Consider the following 24,767-nt stretch of genomic DNA (forward strand, 5'->3'; position numbering starts at 1 on the left):
AGAACATACAGCATGAGAACATTTGTAGTAGGTGAGCTTGAAACCCAGTGAGCTTGAAACCCAGTGTCCAGACACTGATCTCTACAGTAAATACCTAGAAAAACATAAGAACAGGAAATGCATATATTGCTGCTACTGCAGGTTACTTTTCTACACCTCAGCAATTTCAGTCAGATGTCATAGGTTTTGCAAGTTAATAGCCTTTGCTGGATTTTTCTTCTATGAGTTTTTCGAGTTTCTTTTGATTTCATGTAAACTTTTGAAATCCACAGAATCTTAGAGTGAATTCTGCAGCTTTAGTTCCTGTGAAGTATGATGATGCGTAGTTTTTGAACCTTTCATCCAGCTCCTGTACTGGGAAACACATTGAGTTGTTACTCACTTTTCATCTCTGTCATGTGTAATGTCAAAGTGCTCTGTCATATGGATCTCCATAGGTACACTAGTATTGGACAATTTATCACCTTAGCATTAAGCTAATTCCAAACTTTGAAGTATGAAGCTAGTGGACTGAGGTGATGTGCATGTTAGTGTGGCACAGAGATGCTAAAGGAATGGAAGACAGTTTCTTGAGCAAACAGCATGCAAGTAGCTGAAATAATAAGGAAAAATATATTCTGGAGAAGAGATTCTCAGATGCCCTAGAGCCAGTCCCACATCCACATCCTGAGTTGATAGAAATACCTGTCTACTTCAAATTAAGAATTCATATGTAATAGAAAAGCACTGACAGTTGTAAAGCACGGGTAATTACGATGAGGAGGAGAGTTGTAGTACCTGGCTATTTTCAAGTGACTAATTCATAAAACGATCTTCCTTTTCAGCATAATCAACAAAATGTACTTAGTGGACACAATCAACAGTCTTCTCTTGCCAGTCAGTCACAGAGCACAGTGTCGGCACCTTTGTATAACACTATGGTGATTTCTCAGCCAACAACAGGAAACGTGGTCCAGGTTCCTTCTAGCTTGCCACAGAACAATAACCAGAGTACTGCTGCAGTAACTACTTTTGCGCAGGAGAGACAAATCAGGTAAATCTTTGAGACCATTCAGGTGATTTGCTATACATAAATCATACATCAGGTGATTTGTAGCTTATATAGATACATCAGATATAGAGAAGTAGCCTGAAAAATCATGTGATTTCTTCCTGTAACCATGTATTTAGATACAGCTGGTTAACTAAACTTTGCCCAAGATACCGTTTTTGCAGACTTACAACTAATGGTGTTACAAAATGGTATCAACCTGACAAAATCTGCATTTGTTGAGAGCATCTGATACTTGATATATTTTTCCTAAGGGACTCCAAATGTCTTCTTCTATTAACAGATTTTCTCAAGGTCAGCAACTCGTAACAAAACTTGTCACGGCCCCGGTAGCATGTGGAGCGGTGATGGTACCGAGCACTATGTTTATGGGACAGGTGGTGACAGCGTATCCCACTTTTGCTGCCCAACAGCAGCAGCCACAGACTTTGTCTGTAACACAGCAACAGCAGCAGCAACAACAGCAGCAGCAAAGTCAGCAAGACCAGCAGCAGCAGGTCACCACAGTTCAGCAACCAGCTCAGCCACAGCTGACCCAGCACCCACAACAGCTCCTACAGGTAATGCAGCATTCTCTATAAACTTTTCAGTCCTGACACTGTCAGCATTGCTGGATTTTCTTAGGGGTACTTACCTGAAACCAGAGTTCTTCAAATAGTGACCTACAAACAAGCCTGATGCACAAGATAAGTTTATTCTGTAGACATTCTTTAAAGTCCTGCTTCTTTAAAGAGAAGTACTCTTTCCTATAACTTCGCTCTGTGCTAGGTCCTATTTTTTACCTTCTTCCCTCTGAATTGCTGCTCTTGATTGAGAACTGGAGGAAGAGACAGATGTTTCCTTTCCAAACTGCTTGCATTTTCTTTGCATTCTCGTATCAATGTAAGAAAGTGTGAGAGATGGTCTTGAACAGAACAAGTTGCTCTGGAAAGCATCAGGCAGCCCAAAGCAAGACATGGGGCATGAACATCTCTCCAGGCTACAGGGGAGGCTGAACAGCAAGTAACCTCGTAAGCAGAGGGTAGAGAAAAACCTTAAGTGGAGCAAGAAGAGAGATTGGATTGAAAGAAAAGGAAAGTAACACTCGAGGTGTTTAGAGAGAGAGACAAAATGCACCTCTCCCCTTCCCCAAATAAATCAGAAGGTAAGAAGGTGGAAAGAATGAATAGGAAAATCTGTTGCTATTTTAAGATTCTAATTAACCACTGGCATGTAGCTCACCCAGAAGGTAACATAGGTGAAGGAGACACAGTGGTAGCTAGAACACAAGAGAGGAAGTGCCTCCAAGAAAGTGTGGGTTCAGCCTCCAATGGTGCTTTCTCCAAAGAAAGGTAAAGTCCATATAACTATCACTCTGCAGTTTGTGCACATTCTTAACATTCTTTAACTACTCTGGAAATATTTTTAATTTTTTTTTACTCTTAGAGTGTACATAATTAAAAATCCTTATTTTGCAGTCAGTATTTCTTCTTTCTTGCTACATGCAGTATCCCCTTTGCATTAAAAGAGGGGTCCTGTGTGTAGGTGGAATATATACAGTGGAGTAAGTAACAGGAGGCTTCATCTGTGTTTACTTGCACAACGAATAGTTAAGGTTCTGTTTAGGGTTAAATAAAATTTCCTTTGACTAGGTCATTGGCAGAAACTACTGACTAGCTAAAAACATTTTTCATAGGAACATACAATTTCACGCATCAGGCAAAGGCTTTTCAGCCACAAGTTGACATTTTTAATCAAAAAGAGAATCATAGAATCATTAAGGTTGGAAAAGACCTTCAAGGGAGATGAAGAATGCCTGGTGATTTGAATTTCAGCACTCATTTATGTAGTGGGAGTCTGAGGCTTTGGAACTGAATCAAACCAGAGCAGGTTTGAATGTGTTCTCTGACAACTCAGATACTTCAACAATAATACAGTTTAGCAGGTAGGTAGTGTCTATCTGTTTTTAAATTAAGACGTTTGTACAGTTTTGACATCATTCTGATGAAAAAGAGTAGATTTGGCGAAGATGAAGATCTCCAAAGGTCTGTTCCTGTCCTGGATTTTTTCTAGGCAAAAGTTTGGGATTTTTAATACAAACTAGCGAAGTGCAGGGATTTGAAGTAAATAAATGCGTTTTATTTTTTTCCCTTCTTAAAAGGAGAAAAAGATCAGTGTGGTTTTTTTCTGCCTCTGTTCACTGGGGCTTCTTACAGTCTGATTCTGCAGGTGCAGCAGTTGATGTAGTTGCAGAACATGTTTCTGGGTTGAGCTGTCCAAGTGCATTAGCTGCTTTTCTTCAGTACCATCGTCTTCTGGTTCTACAAAGGTCAACATTATAAATAAGTACTATTTCCAAAAGTGATTAATCCCTTTCAATGAGGATGTTTGGTTCTGCAAACATGGCAGTTTCTTTGATGGTTAATTTTTATCTGGGGATAAGTTTGATCTGTGCCAAGTCATGTACTGTTTTCTTGCCTGATTGCATAAACAGCCATACGTACTGTTAAAATAGATTCCTTAGACCCGGTTATGCTCTTGTGGTTTGACATGGAGATGAACTGCCATGTGTTCTACCTATTGTTACAGGAAATTACGAAGACCAGCTGCTTTATTAATTAGATGCTGTAATCAGCTTCATTAGTATGAATTAATCTTTGCGTTGTTTGTTCAGCTTAATTGACCAAATCAGAAGTTTGTTGTGATTGAGCTCTTCTGAGAAGTTAAAAAGAAGCTAGGCCTGTTTCTCAGTACAGCAGGAAAAATAATCTTCTGTTTGCATGTTTCAGACATCCAGGTTACTTCATGGAAATCAGTCAGCTCAGCTTATCCTCTCTGCTGCTTTCCCACTACAACAAAGCACTTTTACTCAGTCCCACCACCAGCAGCATCAATCTCAGCAGCAGCAGCAGCAGCAGCAACTTTCACGACACAGAACTGACAAGATGACTGATCCTTCCAAAGTTCAGCCACAATAGCTGGGGCTCTGCCTCTTTTTGAAGCAAACTACCAGGTAGGGGCTGCTCCATAAACAGTTGCACTGAGGTTACAGAGGTAGCAGTACAAAGCCTTTCTAACACCACGGTCTTGAGATCTACAGCTAACTTCTGGAACCTGTTAAGAAAAGCCACAAGGTGATGATGGGGACATGGCCAACTTTGATAGTTGCCCCAGTTTCTGTGTTCTAAAGGATTTGCTGCCATGTGTTAATTTGTCCAGGTGAAATCTCAAAATGTGACTGAAATGAGAGGGATGCTGAAAATATTGGTATTTTTTATCAGTCCTGTACATTTTTAAAGTATTAAAATGGACACGGAGCAATCATTTGAATTAGCAGAAAAAATGCCAGGAATATAGTCCAACAAACATCTAATTTTTTCAGATGATTAAGGGACAGTAAATATTTTGAAAATGTTGTGTGAAATCCAGTTCTCTGTTGTACAGATGCTGTAAAATATTGTGTATATGTCTGCATAAAAGGAGAAAGAGCAAATTATTTTATATGATGCATGAAAATGTAATCTGTTATTTGTAGGTTTGAATATGTTTCCCTTATTTCTTATGCCATACTCAGACTAATGTTCTCCTCTGTTCTACCCTTTTGTTTACAACATGATGCATCATAATTTTCACCCTTAGTGTGGGCACAAGTCTCCTGTTTGTGCTTTGTCTGTGATGTCACAGTTTGTTCGGTGAGGTATAGTGTGTTGGTTAGTTGACTTCTCGAGGTTAAATTATTGATGAAGCTGTTTGAACTGGTGATCATGCATCAGGGTTCAGGACATTCAGATTCATGAATATCATCCGTCATTTCATAACTAATTCATTTTATTTGAAAAATAGGAATTTGCACTGCTTCCTTGTGGATGGTTTGGAATTTTATTCCCCAAAGCTATCTTTTGATATAGTTCATAGTTGGAAATATTTATGTAAAAGGTTTAAAAAAATGACAGTAATTTTCGAGAATGTTTCAGTTATAGGAGTAATTTGCACAAAAATATATTTACATTTAATAACCTTTTGGGCACTTTTTAACCACTTTCTCTGTGGTGAGAATTGTAACTTGTTAAAATATGTTGGAATCTTTTTATTCTCCTTCAAAAATTAGATCTTTCTTTAGTCAGAACTAATTCAGGGTCATTTTAACAACAACAACAAAAAAAACCCATAGTGCCTTGATTTTAATTCAGGTGATAATGTTGAACATCTTGAATTACAATGTCTTGAATCTGTAACCATTCTCAATTTTGAAGTCTTAGTACATTGTCGACCAAACCTGTGTATCTGCTTCATAGCTATTTCTGTACTGTGTTCATTGTAATGATGGTCTGAGTTGAGAACATGAGCATTTTTGAGTGCTGCTCCCCCTCAAACACTAGTCAGAAACAGAGGCAGCTCTAGAATCTCAGACCTTACAGGTAATGCTCTTAAAAGATCTCAAAACAGAGAGCACTCCTTTTGCAGGAGTAGGAACAGTAACCTGATTTAAAACAAAACAACAAAAAAAGAATTGTTGTAGTGTTTAAAGCATGTGTTGGGGGAGATCAAGATTGCATTTAACACTACCAGGCTATTGATTTAAGAGGTATCACTGAACTAAGACTTCAGAAGGCAACTTCACTTTATAAAGAAAATAAAAAGTTCCAACAGATAAGATATGCTATTTTAAGTAAACGTTCAGTAGGTTTTTATGGTACTAGTTTGTGAAAACAACAACTTCAGAGGAAAATGAATAAATGCAGATAGATCTGATAAATAAACAGCAAAAGCAGTTAAAATTAGTAGGAAGGAGAGAGAGCTGGATTAATCTTGAATACAGAGGAGGAGTTGAATGAATGTAACCAAATGGTGGTGGACTATTTTGTACTATGGAACAGTTTGATTGTATTACTGGATGAGCCAAACCCATAGGAAGGTGATCCCAGTTTAGCAAGCGTTGGATGCTGTTGGCTACATTTTGAGGCTGGCCTTTGCCTCTGCAGGTGTCCCACCATTGCATCCTTGTTATTCCCCAGTTACAAAGCAAGAGTTTGGCACCAAAAAGCACAGTAGTGAACAAGGAAGGAGAAATATAGTACCAAAGAGAATGAGATTGGTTTCTGCTCCAAGAAGCCTCTTTCAACCTGGAGTGAGGAGCAGGTGCCAAAACCAAACATAGCTAGGAAAAAAATCCTGTTCTTTGAAGGGGTTTCTGGCATCCTCTGAGCTGGAGTAATGGTCAGAAACCTGTTTCTGTCAAGCTCAATATAAAGAAGTTTGCCTTGCTCTATCTACTCTGACTACCACACCGTTCCACCAGTTTCTAAAATAAGCTGCATTGACTAGAGATCTGTGCTATCAGCACTTCTGTTAATGGAAAATAGGTTAGATAAAAATTGTTAACGAATTACAGTAATAACAGAGCACTAAAAAAAATCTGGGAGAGCTTTAATAGTGCCGTTAGAACTCTGGAATAGTGGTAAAATAGGTGTATTAAGCTGTTATATGGGAATTACAAGAAATAGAGATACCAGCCAAGCAGTTAATGATGCAGCTTTTTACATAAAGCTTTGTTTAAACTTCTCTTCCCATCTCCCCCTTCCCAAATACTCTGGTGTGCTGCTATAGGTCTGTTGGTAAAAAGGCTCAACTAGGTAAGAGAGAAGTTAGATGACGACAATAGCGTGGCTGCTGAAAGAGAACTGTAGAAATGTACGCTTTGATCAAGAAGCTTTTTGTAACCTCAGAGAGAGGTCATCCAATTACAGAACTACCAGCTCGTAGGGAAAGTATAGAAGATGGGGAAATTCAAACTGGAAAAACAAAGAAATCCCTACCACGAAATCAGGTAAACTTTATACACAAGCAAGTACGTAAGTAGAACTTGGCCCAGATCCTGTGCAAGGATGCAAATGCTTTGTTTCACAGCTAGTGACTGAGAGGTGCATGGTTAAGGTGTCTGCAGCTTCCCCTGTTGCTGAATCAATTCCTGAGCTGTCCTTGATTTGTAGTGGGAAGAGGACCAGGCTATTGCCTCTTTCTTAATCAGCCTTTTGCTTCTGCCTGATTCATTTACTGCAGTCATAGACTTATTTGCAACATCCTAATGAAGGGCACGATAACGAATGCTGTGATGCTGCAGGTCCTGGAGCGTAACCGTTACAGAATGACTCTGACAGAAGGGAAGGAGCCTGGTAAGGAGAGGACGGTGTTTATGAAGAAACGGGCTGGTGGCACGTAGCGGAGTGAGACAGACAGCAGAGTTGCATGGGGTTTAGAAGACATTGCCTGCAATGGGTGAGGATTTGAAGAAAAGCTTCTAGGATAATTTCAGAGAAAAAAAGAATATAGCTATTTTTATATTATATTTAATATATATTATATTTGTATATAAATATGAAAGGATTCTAGTAGGAGCTCTCCATATGCCTTCCATTTCATCTAGAAGGTTTACCTTCTGCACTACGGTTCCAGTGTGTCACCACCTTCTGTGGGCATCTTGCCTGCTGCCAAACACCAAAATTAGTAACCCAGTATCCTTACAACAGATAGGTTTCATTTCAACTTTATGTAAAAAGAAATACAAATAAAGCTATATCAGGCAGTTTTTCACAGAAAAAAATTTCTTAAGATTCAAATAGCACTTTTTTTTTTTTTGAGTAATGACAAGCACTTTACTGAAAAGACTATTTGAAAAACAGTTTATTTCTTTAGTCAGTGAAACTGTTAAAAAAGGGGGGGGGGCATCAAGGAAAAACATGCATAAAACTGTCAAGAGAGACATTTCTGGAAAATGTTTCTTTAATATGGTGATCCTTTGAGGCTCAAAGTGCAAGATTAAAAAGGCTTCGAAAACTGGTTGGCTTTGTGTTTTATATGGCACGGGGAAAGGATTACTGATTATAGCTTCCTTTGAAGGAGACTTTTTAAGTTGCACAGTTGCCTATGAGAGAGAATCATCTGGGGGCTTACTCACCTGCTCAGTAATTCGAAGTGTCCCTTAGGATTATAATTTGTGTGAAATTGTACTGAAGGTTTAAAGATGTGGCCTTTTTCAAATGTTGAAGTCGATTCAAAAAGCGTTTATATGTTCAGAGGTTTAACCCAGGTATTGTTCTGAGTGTTGTAAGTGTCGTGGCACTGGGAGATGTCAAATGTCAGATTCATGAGTTTCTCTATTTGAAATCGTTATTAAAATTAGATGTACAGTCAGAGGGCTGGAAAAATGGTTATTTTGATTAAAAGGAAAGAGACTAGTTTTAATAATTAACTTTTTATTTTTTTACTTATCCCTGGTGGAAAAAAGTTGCAGAGTTAAGTAAGTGAATTTGGGTTTAAAAAGACGTATTTAAACAAATCATAGTAGATGAGACAACTGTGAGAGAACGTTTGGAAGTGTCTTGGTTGTCCGTGAGACTGGATACTTGCTTTTTCAGTATCATGATTTTTAACACTACATTCCTTGTATTTGTTTTTAAACAGGTAATTTTAAGCTCTGTTATGCTTCATGCTATGTCATCTGCATGAGTTTTGCCAGCATGATATGCTATATTCAAAGAAATTGTACCTAAATAAAAAGGAGGGAAAAAAACACAAAACAAAACACTGTGTCTGAACAAAATCCTGTGTGGCCTAATACAGAGACCCTAGCTGAGACTGAGAGATGCTGCATTAATAGACAATCAAGGGGTAATTATTTATGATACACTTCTGGGAACGGTCTTAAAAATGTTACTGCTTTGAAAGCGGTTGGTGAGTTGTCTTTTTTAAGCAGAAAGGTAAAAACTATTTATTTTAAAATATATCAGATTTGAGTTTTTAAGCAGTGTTGATTTCACAGTGTCTTGGGTTTCAGTTTTGTTTTGTATTTTTTTAACTGGCATTAGATTTGTATACGTAAAACAAAAAAACCCTAGTGCCGCTCATATTGACGTCAGGAAATGTAGATACAGTTCCCTGGTGTTCATGTGACCATTACTAACTGTCAAATTTTTTTAATTGAATAAATGTAACTCATTTAAAATTTTGCTTTTTGTAGCTTCTAAGGTTCTAGATTTTTTTTCCTGAGTTGCTTAATGTCACGCTGATCAGAGTTTCACAGTGAAGCGCGCTCTCACCATTTCCACCCAGACACCTGACTTGTGAGAATTTGCTTGATGTCAATTTTATCTTCTCTCCCCTCCCCAGACACGACTTGTGAGATCTCAGTAAAAACGCATACTGTACTCTTCTCTTGTCTGCTCTCTGTATCTCTTCATAAACCGATGGCCCGCTCCAAAACCTGGAGACCTTTGACTTGTGTGGTTACATTATTATTTTGCCTTTACACCTGCAGCACTTTTGTGCACAACCAAAAATCTGTGTTGGTATCTTTACACATACAGTCCCTGCTCTGTCAAAATGATTGAGCAGCACTGCAGATGGTTTATTTCTAGGTGTAAGGGAAAGCTTCTCAAGAATACCCCTTCCCTCGCTTTCTGGCAGGGGCAAAGCACTCTCCTTTAATTCCTGTGACTCTCCTCCCTGGGAGTTTCTTCTGCTGGTGGATTGTCAAAGAATAGTATTTTAAAGGCACGTGGATTATCTCACCTGTCAGCTATGCCACTGAAAAAGAAGCAGAGAGTTGGCTGAGCACAATGCCTTTAGAGCAGGCACTTACTGCTCTGAACGTAACCTGTCAGGGTGGTCTAATCTTTTCTCACTGATCAAGGCGTGACTGTCAACGACAAGAAATTAATAATTTGAAATTAACTAAGTGCTCGAGGAAAAGGTAGGAGGGAAGGAAATCCTGTAATTGAAGCTGAATGTCTGGAGAAGTGATACATATGCTTAGCTTTTTCTACAGTCTGCAGTTCTTTTCCTTCTACAATCTCTCCAGATGCCCATGTAAAGATACTGATCTCTTGCCTTTGGGAATTCAGTAACCCTTGTGCAAGTTGTATACAACCTTCAGATGCCACAAGCCCCATGAACCAAAACAAAACTAGCTGCAGAAGTGCCACACTTAAAGACTGCCTGTCTACACCTGCCCGTGGTAAGCCTGATAGCATGCAGCAAGCAAGCTGAGCAGTTTCCTTAAAGCTGAACTTTGGAAATACCGAAGTATTTTTCCATAAACTTATCAAGCAATTATAACTGCTGCAGCACCTGAAGCAATGCCATTCAATGTCATTTGGCTGCTGTGCAAATTGAGAAACAAACCCTCTGTTTACAGGAGAACGCAACCATAAAGTGCCTGCGAAGATTAGAAATCCAAAGGTTACTTAACTCTCCACGCTGGGCCTCAGCCATTGGCGAGACAAATTCCTCAAGACTTCAGCTGTCAGAGGGCAGCATGCAGTAAGAACAAAAGCTCCAGTCTTCGTAGCACAGCCTCTACTGAACACCTTTGGCACTTCTGTTTTCACATAGGATGTAACTGCAGAAGGAACACACCTCTGTAGTATGTCACAGACAGACAGATGGAGCTGTTACAGAAGTGTTATGGATTAAGTTTAGCAATAAGATCAGCAGCAACTCACCAGGAGCACTGACTTTTGGGACAGTACAAGGTAAGCTGTGGAAAAACGCCACGTCAGCATGGCAGAAGCCTCTGCACGATGGCCAGAGCCATGCAAATAATTGAGGATAACCAGCTGCGCGAGGCTGAAACCACATGGTCCTCTTCATTCAAGAGCCGAGAGCTTTTTTTTTTTTTTTTTTTAAGCATACAGGACCGTGAGTAGCAGTGCCAGGACTGGAACTATTACACAGCCTGCCCCTGGCCAGCTTTCAGACTTGCAGAATTAGTCAGTACCTGCCTGTCACACCCCCAGGCAGCAGCCCAGAACAAACACACCCGTTTGCATTGCCCTGAGAATGGGCTTGCTGTCAGGCTGGACCTGTACTGCGGTTCACAAGGTTTCTCCTGAACAACTTTGCACTGGCAGGACTGGAGATTACAGGTCTACCTTAATCTTTGCTTACTACACTTTGCCACATGCAACGTAGGGAGGATTGTGAACCAGTAAGCACCTTGGAAAACAACAAGCAGCAACTAGTTTTTGCTCATTTTAAACTTGACATGATTTTTTTTTTCATCCCAATAGAACAGCCTCCATTATATCAATTTTGTTTTTAATGTTCAAGCCTTGGAAACAAGTAGCTGCGGGCGGTACACACCTTTAAGTCTGCGTGCACAGCCTGAGAGGCTAGCTCCTGTTTTAGAAGCCGATGGGGAAATGCCTCTGGAACTGACAGGGAAATCACCTGGAGCTGGTGGGGATCACATTGCAGCAGGGATGGGAAATCTGTGCTGGATCACCACCCACGTTTGTATTGCTGAGAGGCAATAGGAAGGGAATGCAAAGCCTTCCTTTCACCACTTAAGCGTTCACCCACTGTACTTAATATCCTCCAGCCACAAAAGAACAAGAAATTGCAGAGGACTGCAACAATTAAAGCTCGAGCTATTGTGGTGTTTCTAATATGCAAGGCAAACCCAAAGCTTACCCACGCTTCAAAGGGAAAGAGCACTGTTGTTTATGTTTTATATCCTTTGCTCCTGGAAAGCAGGGCCTTGCCTGGCTAATACAACCCCCAGCTCCTTCCCCAGAAGCACTGCTCTCCAGGAAGCAGCTGCACCTCAGGACAGCAGCAGTTATACCAGCACAGTATCAAGCCCGCGCTGCCGTCTTGTAGTGGAAGATGTTTAACAGACTTTGTAATTCCCAGCCCTGCAAAGGGCTCCTCCTCCCCATCAGCAAGCAGGTCAAGTGCTGCCACTGCAGGACTGCCCAGACATGCACTTGTTTGATCCCCTTCCACGTGAGCACGCTGACGTAGCCAAGAGCAGTAAAACAGAACCACACCTGGCACTTCTGACTATTCCTCGTGCTTTTTTTCCTCTGCTGATCTTATTCTTGCTTGTAAGGCAAAAGTAAATCAATCCACAAACTTTAAAACCAACTACTGAGTACTTCTAACACAACTGAAAGGAAGATGACTTCTGTTGTCCCGGTTACTTCAGGTGATTTCTTACCCCACTTTTCCCCTCCACCCTCCACAAGTGCTTGGCTGAAGTTTCATAGCTTGGGCATCTCTATAAACGTGAGATCTCAAGCCCCCCTTGGTGCTTTAACTGGCAGCCTGAGCACTCCTGCAGTTGGTAAACAACTTGTGACATCAGGATCTCCAAGAAAACGCAAAATAATCCACTCTCATATGCCCTACTCCACCGTTAAACACATTACAACTTAGTATGTCAAAAGAGGAAATGAGACAAAGGTGCAACAAATAACCTACCACTCATTCAGACATGCCACAGTTCTTTAGTTCTTGGCACAGGGAATTGCAAGACAGTGATAAAAGTTTGCTTTTCTAAGTAAAGACCAGTAACTTCTGCCAAATTTAGGGCAGGTAGGGGAGCGGGTTGGGGGAGAGCAGGAGCGAAGGACTGCTTGCATATGTCAGCATCTCACACGCCACAACGTTACCTTTCAGCTCCTCACCCTCTGAATTCACAAGGCATCTCAAGTGGCTGCAGCACCAGTCTGCATCGTCTCAGGTTCTGCCTTCAACACCTCCCACACGGGGTATTTTAGCCCAGCAACCCATCTCCCAAAATATGTTTTAGCTGCAGTAAGCAGATTTACTTCAGCAGCATACCTACCTCTTCAATTAACACCTGCCACTTTAAGGAAAGCGTGGGCAACGAAAAGGCTTTAACAACATCATCTAGAAGCTTATGCTACAGGCTGCCCTTAAAGGGTAAGCCACCACAGGTGTGATATCTTTTGTATCAATCCCTACACACACACTAAGATGTTACCTGTATCGGGATTTCGAGATGAACAGTGCCACACACCTCTCTGATGGCAGCGCATTAGTAGGATGAGTAAGCAGTGATGAAAGCTGCCAAAATCCCAGCTCCTGAACCAGCCAAAAATGCAAGCCAGGTGGCTGCAGTCCAAGCCAACAGTCGAGAGAGACGGCTGGGGTCCGAGCACTACGAGGCCATGTGGAAGGACAGGACAGCGGACACGGAGCTGCCAAAAGTAAGTTGGGAATCTTCGATCACCTTCAGCAGGCTCAGGGACACCGTAACAAGGCTCCACCAGATTTCTTGAATTGTGAAGAACTCCAGCAGGCAAGTGACAACGTTAAATCACTGTAATTAGTAGCAACTGCTAAAGTACGTTTTAAAGCTTTTTCTAACTTTTCAGAACCTGTTTAATTTTGTAATAGATTTCTAAGCATAAGTCCATGTTTGTACAAAAAAAACAAACAAAAAAACAGTAGGACCATTATTCAGACTAAAGTCTTACCTGCCTATTGTTAGATAGCAGCCAGATAGCGGTCAAAAGCAGTACTTTGCATCACATACAAGCCTGGAACAGTAAAATGTAAATGCAGAAGTTGCCTGGATGCGTTCTGCAACTTCACATTTACCTCTACAAACACCACAGTAAATAGCTTCTTTTTTCTGTTGTTTGTAATTGTTTTAATACCAAAACAGCTTTAAGCGGTGTATATAAAGACTGGAAGGTTTCTACATGAGAACGCAGCCAGCTAGTCTGGCTTTGTCTTTTGACAAGAGCTTTTGGCAGGATGAGCAGCAGCCTGCAGCACCATAATTACTTGACAAACACGCTGTAATCCAGCAGTACCACTTCGGGGTAACACAACAAACAGCTGTCCAGCGAGCAGTTAGAAATTCAGGCTCTTCCTTGCACCTTCTGTTTTGACATGACCTGTGTGACACATCCCCTGCAGGTATGAGTTTAAACACACTGCCCACAGCATGTTTCCAGGGCATGGGAGAGAGCAGGCTGCAGTGACTGGCTAACGTTGGGTTCAAACTAAACAGAACAACACAGCACATTGCCCAGAAACTAACCAGGGCACTGCCAGCACACCTTTCATTCAGGTCAAGGCATGAATATTTAGGCTTGGAGCCTGAAGTTGTAACCTACTTTCATACAGCTGTGCATGAAAGGGAGCAAGCTGCCACAGCCTTGGGTTTCCAGCAAGGTGGCACTAAGTGCTGTCTGTCTGTTGGCAGAGAAACCCAAGGGAAGGGCTAATGCTCGGTTCTCAAGCTACACACTGAATGGTCAGATCTGTGAGGCTGCATCTTACTTGAACTTGAGTAAAAAGCCGACTGCTGCCACTAGAAACCGTATCTTCAACTCCACAAGACTGCCACTGAATAGATCTCAGAGGGTTATTTGAGCTATTGACTCAGAACCCAAACAGGCACTGAATAGCAGAGAAAAACACGTTTCAGTAATCCACACATCTTAAGCTGTCAACATTCTTGAAGTGTTTATAACTGGCATTTATAACAGTATCCAAAATAAATTTATAAACTTTCCTAGCCTTAGATATATAACCATTACTTTAACCTTTGTGGCAAGAATTATGGGAACTGTCAAAAACAATACTGAAAATAACTCAAATGGAGACACTATGTTTTATTAATACTCCTCCAGATTACATTTCTATTCCTAAAAAGAAAAATATGAACACATCTAAATCTAAGAATTCCATTATTGTTCAATCCTGGGAATGGAATATCGTTACGTTGGACCATTTCATTATTTTCCACATACCTTAACGTTTTAAAATTCAGAAAAAAGGAGAAAAAAAGTCAAATAATAGTAGCTTCAGACAGTTTGCATATCGAACATGGTAGGTTGTTAATCGCCAGACACCGATTTCCTGATATAAATCCCTGATTAAGAAGTTTGCCCTCTACATTAAATTTATAAAATGCTCTGTTGGTGGCTCAGCCACTCCATGGTATAGGAGCTGCTCCCAGGCTTCTTGTTGCTTAGATTATCCAGCCTCAGGCACATTCTGGAACCCAAGTCCTCAGAAGAAGGAGTCAGCCGTTTTCTCTTTAATGCTTTGTCAAAGCAATATGGGACAAAACACTTATGGTCTGCTTCAGAGAAGACTTAAGAATAAGCTCTTGAAGAGAGGTGGAAGTGTGTAATGGAGGAAGAAAAAAAAAGAAGCCTCGATATTTTTGATGTAGGTCCTCAAAACTCAGCTGAGCCAGGTCCAGCAAACAGAACCGCACAAATCCTACCAAGGGAGCAGGCACCACTGAATATACAACCAGACAGTAAGCAGATCTCCACCGCAGAAGCTGTCCATAAATGCGTCAATCCCACAGATCATTTGCTATAAAAAGTTCAGTGTCTCATCTTCAGTGCTTGTTTAACTCTAATTCTGTACATTATATACAAAACCACACAAGGATAGCTGCTCGATGCTTTCAATCCTCGTTTTGCAGTGATGAAAAAATTTAAAAACCAGAGTCTGGACTTATAAATAGTGCAGAAAATGCAAAAGCTAAGAAGACAATGCCTCCTATGATTGTCACTGAAAAGGAAAAATAAACCAAAAAGAAATTAGATACTAAGAAAGTTAAATATCTCCCATGGCACATTACAGATTATTTATTTGTAAGAAGTCTGATTCCCAAAACAATCTTACTTTTAAAATATATACTGCAAACAGTAGACATTATTTCTAGCTTAGTGTCAGGATGTCCATATGCCACCCCCTTGTCTGATTTTATTTACAAGAATGTATTTTGGTCCCTAGAAGGAAGCTTTGACTTGTATTACTTCAGCTCATGTAAAAGAGAGGTTGATTCCTACTGTTGATTATTTGGCTATATGGAGGAAATTAAGATACAATATTCTCAAGCTGGAGCAAGTCATCAGTTAAGAGTAATATTATTGATTAGCATTTTTAGAACAGTTTAAGTAACTATATTGAAAGAGACTATGAAAACCATTCCCTGCTTACAGTGGCCACAAGCCGCTAGGAAATGGGGCGATATCACTGCTTTTGGCCCATTTTACTACTCTAAACAAGCTAATGGGCTAGGTGGGTCTTTGATCTAACCTAGTAAGGCCATTCCTCCAGCCACAGATACACACTGAGCTTATTTATAGGACATTAAATCATTGTTAGATTAGCATCTATCATCTACTGCCATAACAAAGGAGACAGAATATGCATTTCACCTTTTGTAGATGTTTACACCACCACCCCCTCACCTTTTCTGAAACTACAGAAAGCACACAGACCCAAACCCTGGCAGGAAATTACAGAAGCTTCAAGCAACACCCTTCCCAAGCACGCTACTACTGACATTACAGCCATTTCGCCAACATTAATACATTTTTCAGTTGGAATGAGTTTTTACTTACCAGTCCTCACAGAAATTTTTTGTGCTATCATTCTCCCTCCAATAACTGCTAAACCAGTGCACAGACAGTGTCCCACTGTTCCTCCTACTGCCACGCCATAGGGATCCTGAGGAGAAAAGACAAAAGGGAAACATCAGTGCAACTGAAAGCCTACTAGTCCCATGACAAGCTCCTACCATGAGAGGGCCATAACTTGGCTCTTTGGTTAGGCAGGATGAAGCATGAGGAGCATTCCCTGGTGGTCACTCTGCTTCAGCATCTATCATCGTCTTAAGGAACAGTAACAGTATATTTCAGCTCGTGCGACAGGCTTAAATCTAAACCTGACTAATATGGGATGTTTCAACCAAGAAGCACCTTTGAGTGGTTAAACACAGATCCGCAAGTGTTTAAGTACAGCAGAGTGATTTAAGTAATCTCTGGAGGTAAAGTGGCAGCTGTTGCGAAATACAATATGCATCAGCTGGAAGAACACCAACCTAATTATAAGGAATGGGGAAAAAAATAATTCATGGACTGCAAATGTATGTTTTCAGTAGCTAAAACATTCCAGCTCCTTTGTCCAGCTTCACAAGAGTGCGCTCTATACTCCAGCTCCCCCCAAAAATACAAATCAACTGAAGAAGGGAGTACGATAAAATTTTGGTCTTGAGGATAATAAACTGCTTTCAAAACGTATTGTCAACAAATGCTTTCACCTCTTTGCATAATGCGCACCTTCTCACTGCAGTAACAAATTACTACTTAAAGACGTCTGAGATCTGTTTACAAATTGCACAGTTAAGGGCAGCATATATATTAAAAGCCTCACAGAACAGAAGACTCAGCATTAGAAAGAGAAAACAAATCTTTTAATGATAGATAAAGGAGGCTAGATAAGAGCGTGGTTTTCTGCTGCACTAAGGAAAGTGGAGTCGAGTCCTCTGCAAGCCTCTCCTGCAGGAAGGAAAGTGAGACTTCCAGCTCAGAGAGCAGAAAAAGCTACTGCCTCCACAGGAGGAACACATGAAGCCTCTAAGAGAAACAGGAAAACTGTCCAGGAAGTGATCTGATGTGAACAAAACAGACAACACCAACTGATCAAAAACCAGAAGCACGAGCTAGTGAGAGAAGCTACGGAGTAGTGGACAAAGAACAAAAAGCTGCTGACTAAGAAGCCCAGGAGGGAAGTAGAGCTGAGCCAGCAGAATACACTTGCCTCCATTATTGGAAATAGAATCAAATATTCCTGGAACCCCTCATTTCTATGCTGTTGGCAGCCCTCTAGGCAAAGGGTAGATCTTGCTCTCCCTCTACCCGATTCCTGACTGCGGTCCCTGGCAGATAATAATTTATGACTTCTTCCATTAGTATAGTATCTTCAGTAGCACAAGTGCTCAGATACTGCCAAGAAAGTCAGTGTAACGTGATGGGATAGAATTTCTTTGGTTTCCCTTTCAAACACAGAGTGATGAACATTTCCTATATGCAGGAAATTATTAAGGTATTAATATTATATTTATATTTATTTTTATTAACATTTATATTTATTTATATTAATATTTATATTAATATGCAGGAAATATTAAGGTATTTAACCATGTTCTTAAGGACTCTTTTCAGGATTAGGTTCATTAAGACAGACTTAAATCTTTCTCCTGTTTTATACAGGAGACAGTTTAAACTACCATTTATTTTCCCATCCAAAGGAACCCTGTTTCACTCATTGTGACAGGATGGACACTACCCACTTAAAGAGCAGAGTATTTTGCTTTCATGTCATTGGAGAATGTATGGTCACAGCTAACTTCCCACACTACTCACAATCTCTGTATAATTTTTTAACTCGTAATACTTCTGTAACACTTCTGCTATACATCTTAGCACTTCACAAAGAATTCACCTGAATACATTACGAAAGTGGTATAAAAACAATCCCATGGATAACACAAGAAGAGATCCAGATCATGATCATTCGTTGGTTTTGAAAGCCATGATCAAGACACCTCGAATTCATTTTCATAGTATGTGTTTTCATACCACTTATAGAAACACTTAATACATTAAAAGCTCAACATCCACAGGCTTTAGTTGCAATGCTCAGCACCTTCACAAACCACATCAGAGTCCAACTGACACTTCTTAACAGGATGCTCAGAAAAATGCAAAAGAGAATTCAACAACTACCTGTGGCAGGATGGGCTTAAGCAATTTACCCAACACTTTATAAAAACTTTGGCAGAGGCAGTAGTAATAATTCCTAACTTCCCCAGATGGCATGTAGCTGCCTGAACAATGAGATCATCCTCTGCTGTTCCCTGCCTCATTAACTCTAAGCACCTTCCCTACACTGCAATAAAGGCAAGAGGTTCCTACAGATTATAGCCTCCTTCATTACACAGCCTCAAGAGAAGGTCCGAGAGTCTGCTGAAGGAAACCTGAGTCCTAGGAAAAAAAAATTAAATCATCTCAACAAATGGAGAGCACAGGGAAACTATGTGAGTTTATTAAAAGGCTGACTATAAGCCTTAATCTTCCTTTAAATGTATTACAGTTACATACATTCTGATCATCACGCTGAGTACCATTTCATTTAAAGTATTACTGTAAAGTTGTTTGGAATTTTAGTGTCATACACTAAATTTAATATTTAATATTAATATTTAATATATATATTTTTAAAGTATCTTCTTAACAGTTTTAAATTTGTTATGAGGAAGGTCTCCTTTTAAAGCCACTGTGTTAAAGCTGTATGATCTCACAGATCGAAGAAAGAGGTTCTGTAACATCTATCTTTCTACACCGTAACAAATAACAATTGTTTTATATCATGCAGCTGAATACAACTACTTTCAGAAATGCCTGTGCAGTCCCAATCATGCGACAATAGCTCTAATAATATGCAGAGCCTCAATGCCTTTATTTTCAGGTCTCACTCAGCACAGCTGTGACATTAATGCATAATACAGCAGCAGGTGAATCTGACACCTCCTGCAAGGATATTTTGTCTGCCCCACTAATCTACACACAACTCAAAGAGAGCAAAAGGACAGGGGGCGTTCTGCAACACTCACCTCTCTGGCTGCCAAGACAATGGTTGTTAATTGGGAACGATCACCCCATTCTGCTAGAAATGTTAAAGTAAAAGCTTGAACAAAGATTGGAGAAATAAAATGTAGCCATTTCTTCTGAGGTATAGTGGTGCCTGACCCTGTTTCCACATCTGCTGGACCATTTAACAGTTTAGTTCTCTGAAGCTGTAGAGGACAAGGGAAAAAAAAAAATATATATGATTAGAAATATCAACTAAATAACCTAAATGAAATACTTAAACTGTAAAGCTAGTAATTTAATATCTGGAATGTTATTACCACTGACTGGTGCATTAGCAACATTTTATATTAGATGGCATTTTAAAATGCTTATTATACACACAAATACATCTGTAATCACCTCTAACTTCCACTTGTTGTTCATCTTAAAGCTTATATCTGCTTTGTGAGCACAAGAGGAACAATACCTGACTTCAAACTACGGATTCCTTCCTATTCCAAAGCAGGTATAGACAACCTGAGAGGTATAGACGCCAATTCAAAAGCGGTGGCTCTCTAATTAGGAGTTCATAAAATTGACCAAAAAAATTTAACAGAAATAAGATTACTATTGCATACTATTCCTTAGAAGTGGACTAGTTTATTTATAAAGTTATTGTAAGAGGACTTTTGCTGCAGCACCACAAACCTCAGTGTTATCTTACCTGACCATGAAAGCGATGAAAGAGCAACTGTTCATGCCCTCTCTGCTAGCACATGCCTTTTTTAAAAATGGGCTCTCTGGAGAAAACCCCTTTTCTCCACAGAAGTAGGATATGCCACAGAACCGGAATCATGTGCTGGAGCAGCCTCCCGAGGCCCACTTCTGTCCAGCTGCCCACACATTTGCTGTGCAGACTCTCACTAATCCCAGACATGGCTGAACACCACAAACACACTGCAGTTCTGCAAGTGGAAAGCTGTAGCTGTTTCATTAGCCATAATTCACAGACAGTTTTGACTTACTTCCTCATCTTTTTTCTTAATTTCTGCTTGAACTTCCTCCAGCTCTTCCTGACCCTCATCCGGACTCATTTTCAAGCCTTCCCGAAGCATTCGGATGCCAAAAATTGCAAACAGCGCAGTTGACACGTAGTACGTGTACACACGAGGAATAACTGTTGTGGCATAGCCAAACAAAACTGAAAGAAAACAAATGTGTATTTTCAAAGTCAAGCATAAATATTATTTTCCCCATACCTTAAAAACACTTGCTAGCAAAGTCTGGGATTCAAGTTTCCACTAATAAACAAATGCTTTGAAAAAAAAGTTTCCTATCATTTCCTATTTTTGCAAGACAACACTCCAGAAACTCCAGCTGTTACTGGTCATACCAGAGACTGAAGTCTATTAACACAGAGATGAGGTACACCAGGCAAAGTTGATGTGCTACTGTTCTAAAGAATAGCATACTGACAAAGCGTAAGTCCAAGCAAAATTGCCTTTTCACTCAAGGTCTATACAAATCCTGCTTTTCTCCAAGCAGATCAAGAGATTTCATCTATAACCATGTTACATTAGTCATGGCATACAATACCAGTTAAATCTATCTATATGTATGGCTACATGTGGCATGGCATCTCTTTCCAATCTTTTTTCATTTATTTCAGACCTGTCTTTATTTATTGGATCAAGTCAGAATAGTATTTTCTGCAAGATGGATTTACTAGACAAACCTGCTAACCATCTGGTTGCCTGAATTCACTCATTTCTTCTTTGCCAACTGCAAATACCTGCACATTACTATTCCTCTCTCCCCCACACTCCCCGTAAACATGCATGGTGACAAAATTCAATTGTCCTTTAATATAAAAGCACTGATCCCACTCAAAGACTAAAGGACATCTCCACAGAGCATCTCAGAGCATCTACTTTATGGGTATCAAAGGTGATCATCCCAAGCCAAAACTAGCTCTCAAAAAGAAGAAATGTGCATCCAGGCATCACGGACATAAAAGGCCTGTGTAAATAAGAGGAAACAGCTGTTTGGACCATGCACTCACAATTAATTGTCTCTGCTGTTTTACTGCACATGCAGTGAGCTACATGGAAGCGTATTACATGCCTTCACAGTTCAAACTGGGCTCAGAAGTTACTACGCAGCCTGAAAGTTAATCCATCCACACTGCCACTACCCCAAGTACGACTATCAGACCAAAATAGAGTTAGGCTGTAGTATGAGTGATCACAGTACATACGCACATGAATAACAGCATTAGTTCTATTGCCAAGTAAAACAGAAGAATTTCACCTAAACTTGCTTTTAAAGACTAAAAATACTGTAGTAAAGCCATGAAAGAAACTACACAGAAAGATGGTTTTAGCCTTACTTACCATATACAAAGCACAAAAACGATGAAATGATCAGAATGGTAAGGCAGCTTGTTATGTCACAAGGGTAAAAATGTTTCTAAGCACAGCTTGGAGAAGAAAAAAACAACACAACAAACCCACACACTGATTATTTGGAGCTACTGAGTTTAAATGAGCAGGATTTCATGAAATCAAGGTAGGAAAAAAACAAACAAAACAAAAACCAGGAAGTTCTAAACACAGCTTGCTGTGTTTGTAAGAAACAAGGGCAGAGAGAGGGGAAAAAAGGCAGCTCCTGTCTGAATAGAAAAAAAACAGCAGTTGGGAACCCCTAAACTAGGGAAGAAATTAGAAAAGAAAGCTTTCATGAAAAAGCATCAAGAAGGGAAGATTTGAAGGAAGGCTTGATATAAAAAAAGGGAGGGCTGTAATGGACAGATGGCAGAGAGAGCTCACAAGCTACACATGGTGCACCATCACCTATGATACTAGCTGAAGTTAAATGAAGCAAGCAGTGCAGCAGTGGAACAACGCTCAGAGACTGGTGTGACTAATAGCAGAGACTCTTATAATGCTGCCATTACGCACAGTGTGAATGGAAACTGCTCTGAGACCACAGTGATAATTGCAGCAATGCATACAGCAACACAGAGCAGTGGCTATACATCTGAAGAACAGAGAGGCCTGAAGCCCGTTCATAGGCTTCAAGTACTTCTGGAATAGGCATATTTAGAAAGGAGCACATACACAAACTACATGCTGCGTCTGATATACCTGAAGGCTGCTCCATTTTATAATTACAGCTATGTAAGCACCCAGAGCTACTTGTTCCTCAAGTGCCATTTGACACCTCACTTCCCCTCCAGCTCTTTGCTCTGTCAGTACCATGCACTGCAAAGGATCAGGACAGAACGTAATCTTTCACTTGCACAGCTTCCAACCATCTACAAATATACAAGGCAGATGAGGGAAATTTGGCATTGTGTTAAGGATCTTTCACCTTAGGAGAAAAAAAAAGTCACCCCTACAGTCTTTTTAGATGTGCTAATTTAATAGGTGCTAAAAATAGAAAGGAATGTAATAGCACAAAACCCAAGGAAGTACTTCAGACTTCCAATTCCGCTCCTTTCCCTTATATGCATATATATACGTCTAGGGAGTATAAACACCTAATTAGAGTTATGGGCCTAAATACTTGATTTGAGCTACAGCCCCCTGACAACCCTTCAGAATCTCCTCAAAACAGAAATATACCTCCTCAAACAGCATATACCTACTATCTTCGATTTAATTTCAGTTAAGAAGTATTGATTAATACATATTTACCCAGTATGTTTTAATAGACAAACCAAAACACTGCGAGGGCTAACCTGATAAACACGTCATCAGGCCTAAGGCAAGCATAGCACCAGCCAGGACAGTCAAACGGTTGTACCGCATCGCCATGATGGCCGCGATGAAGAAGGTCTTGTCCCCCAGCTCCGATACAATGATGACCGATATAGCAGCCACGAATGCGTGAATAAAGCCCAAGTTAGTCTTGTCAGGTGACTCTTCGCTGACGAGGTGAACTGGAGCAACGGGCGAGGACCCCTTCTGTAAGGGAGAGACAAAACAAAACAAAGACCAGTTAATTAGGCTTGGACATCTGACTCCTGGAAGTACTGAGCTCGGTATTGCTCCTGCCATATGGTACAGCCTAGGGTGGCGTTGCAAGTGTGCAGCTCTTGTGCAGCATTAACTATCATTAACACCTTACTGGTGGCCACCTACCTCGGACTAAGAGTCAGTCTCTCAGCCAGAAGATGCTGCTCTGATTACTGAGGCAGTACTTCAGCACGCAGGCTATTACCACTGCTACAGTGAAACAAGGGGAAAGCAGCTTTAGCTCAGCTCCAATATTGCTCTGCCTTTACAGTCTGTGCCTATTTATGTTATGATCCTCGACCAAACAAGCAATTTTGGGATAAAAATAGTAAGAATTAGACTCTTCAAACAGCTCTTGAGCAATGATGACAGCTTAGGAAAAACGTGAAGCCTTCTGAATGTCTGTCAGGATCCCTTTCTTCCCTTGCAGAGCCCGAGCATCCCAACCACGTTCACATTTCATGCAAGTCTGCGTAAACTTTTTTGGTTATATTTTGTTTGCTGAAAACCATCTCTCCGACTTCCAAGTGGCCAGACCTGACCGGCACATTCCAGATTCTCCTTAATAATTAGTGTTTACGTTTTAAGAAGACTGAGATACCCATCATCGAAAGCAGGACCCACGACAAGGAGGCTGCTGTGCACGTTTGACCAGAGAAAGTGGATCCGTGCACGCTCAAGGATGGATCGCCGCCTGACAGGATCCGCAGCGCTGTACGTTTTTGGGGTTGATTTTTAAACTTTTCACCCGTCATTTACCAAGCGGTGAGCGTGTAATTCTCCCTCAGCTGCCTGAGGTGCGGCGCCCCCCGCCCGTTGGGTTTCTCCTAACGGCCCCCGGACAATTTTCCGTCAGGATTTAAAACCCGCTCCCCCCTCCCCCCCCTCAAAGCCTCACCTCGGCTCCCTGCGCCGCTCCCTGCGCCGCCGGCACCTTGTTGCGGCCGGGCTCCTCCTCGGGCGCCGCCAGCAGCCCGCCGGGCGCCGCCAGCAGCACGAGCAGCGCCAAGGCGGCGGCGGCGGCCGGCGGCGGAGCCGGAGCCGGGCCCGGGCGCAGGGGCCGGGGCCGTCCCGGCGCGGAGCGCGGCGCCGCGGAGCCCATGGCGGCCGAGGCCCGGCGCGGCGCTGCTGCGGGCCTCTTAAAGGCGCCGCGTCACCGGCAGCGCCGCGCGGCCCAACCGCCGCGCCCCCGGGGAGGGAGGGGCTGCGCCAGGCCCCGCCTCCCGCCCCTCAGCCGCGTTTCCTCACGGGGAGGGCGCCGGGAGCAGGCCCGCAAAAGGGGGAAAACGGAATAAAAATGCGCCCCGATGGCTGGCCAGGCACAAAATGCGGCTCAAATGGCTCCCTGCACCCTGCTTTCTCCTCACAGTTTTCACACAGATACATATTTTCGCTTACCACACGACAAGAAGTGTGTTACGTGTAACGTAAATATAAAACACTAAGTACTCAATTAGCATTTCTTCAGTTTTCATTCTTTCAGTCTTCACTCAGCCTCTTCATAGCTTTCATGATACA

The 24,767-nt window shown here is 41.2% G+C and overlaps 2 protein-coding genes across 2 annotated transcripts in view; one reads left to right on the plus strand and one right to left on the minus strand.

The window, feature by feature from the left end:
* The window catches only part of CLOCK (clock circadian regulator), a 59,071-nt gene extending 51,445 nt beyond the window's left edge, over positions 1-7,626 (plus strand). Inside the window, 3 exon segments of the mRNA XM_032185927.1 lie at positions 825-1,033; positions 1,335-1,611; positions 3,820-7,626. Of these exon segments, the coding sequence (XP_032041818.1) occupies positions 825-1,033; positions 1,335-1,611; positions 3,820-4,008 (675 nt within the window). The 3' untranslated portion in view covers positions 4,009-7,626.
* Positions 7,627-13,144: 5,518 nt separating this feature from the next.
* On the minus strand, positions 13,145-24,351 carry TMEM165 (transmembrane protein 165). Its single transcript, XM_032186331.1, has 6 exons — positions 24,148-24,351; positions 22,973-23,198; positions 20,256-20,431; positions 19,272-19,454; positions 16,219-16,324; positions 13,145-15,379 (listed from the first exon to the last, which is right to left on the minus strand). Exons 1-6 carry the CDS (start codon positions 24,349-24,351, stop codon positions 15,303-15,305), a joined length of 972 nt encoding a protein of 323 aa, XP_032042222.1. The 3' UTR covers positions 13,145-15,302.
* Between the last annotated feature and the right edge of the window lie 416 nt (positions 24,352-24,767).

Source organism: Aythya fuligula, chromosome 4 (genome assembly GCF_009819795.1).
Source record: "Aythya fuligula isolate bAytFul2 chromosome 4, bAytFul2.pri, whole genome shotgun sequence".
Taxonomy (NCBI): Eukaryota; Metazoa; Chordata; class Aves; order Anseriformes; family Anatidae; genus Aythya; species Aythya fuligula.

Bases quoted from the DNA above. Each gene is read 5' to 3' on its own strand.
- TMEM165 (XM_032186331.1), bottom strand. From the start codon at position 24,351: ATGGGCTCCGCGGCGCCGCGCTCCGCGCCGGGACGGCCCCGGCCCCTG. The intron at 16,325-19,271 runs GTGAGTGTTGCA...TTTTCTCCTCAG, and splicing joins TTGTCTTGGCAGCCAGAGAG to GATCCCTATGGCGTGGCAGT. The intron at 15,380-16,218 runs GTAAGTAAAAAC...TTTCCTTTTCAG, and splicing joins AAAAATTTCTGTGAGGACTG to TGACAATCATAGGAGGCATT.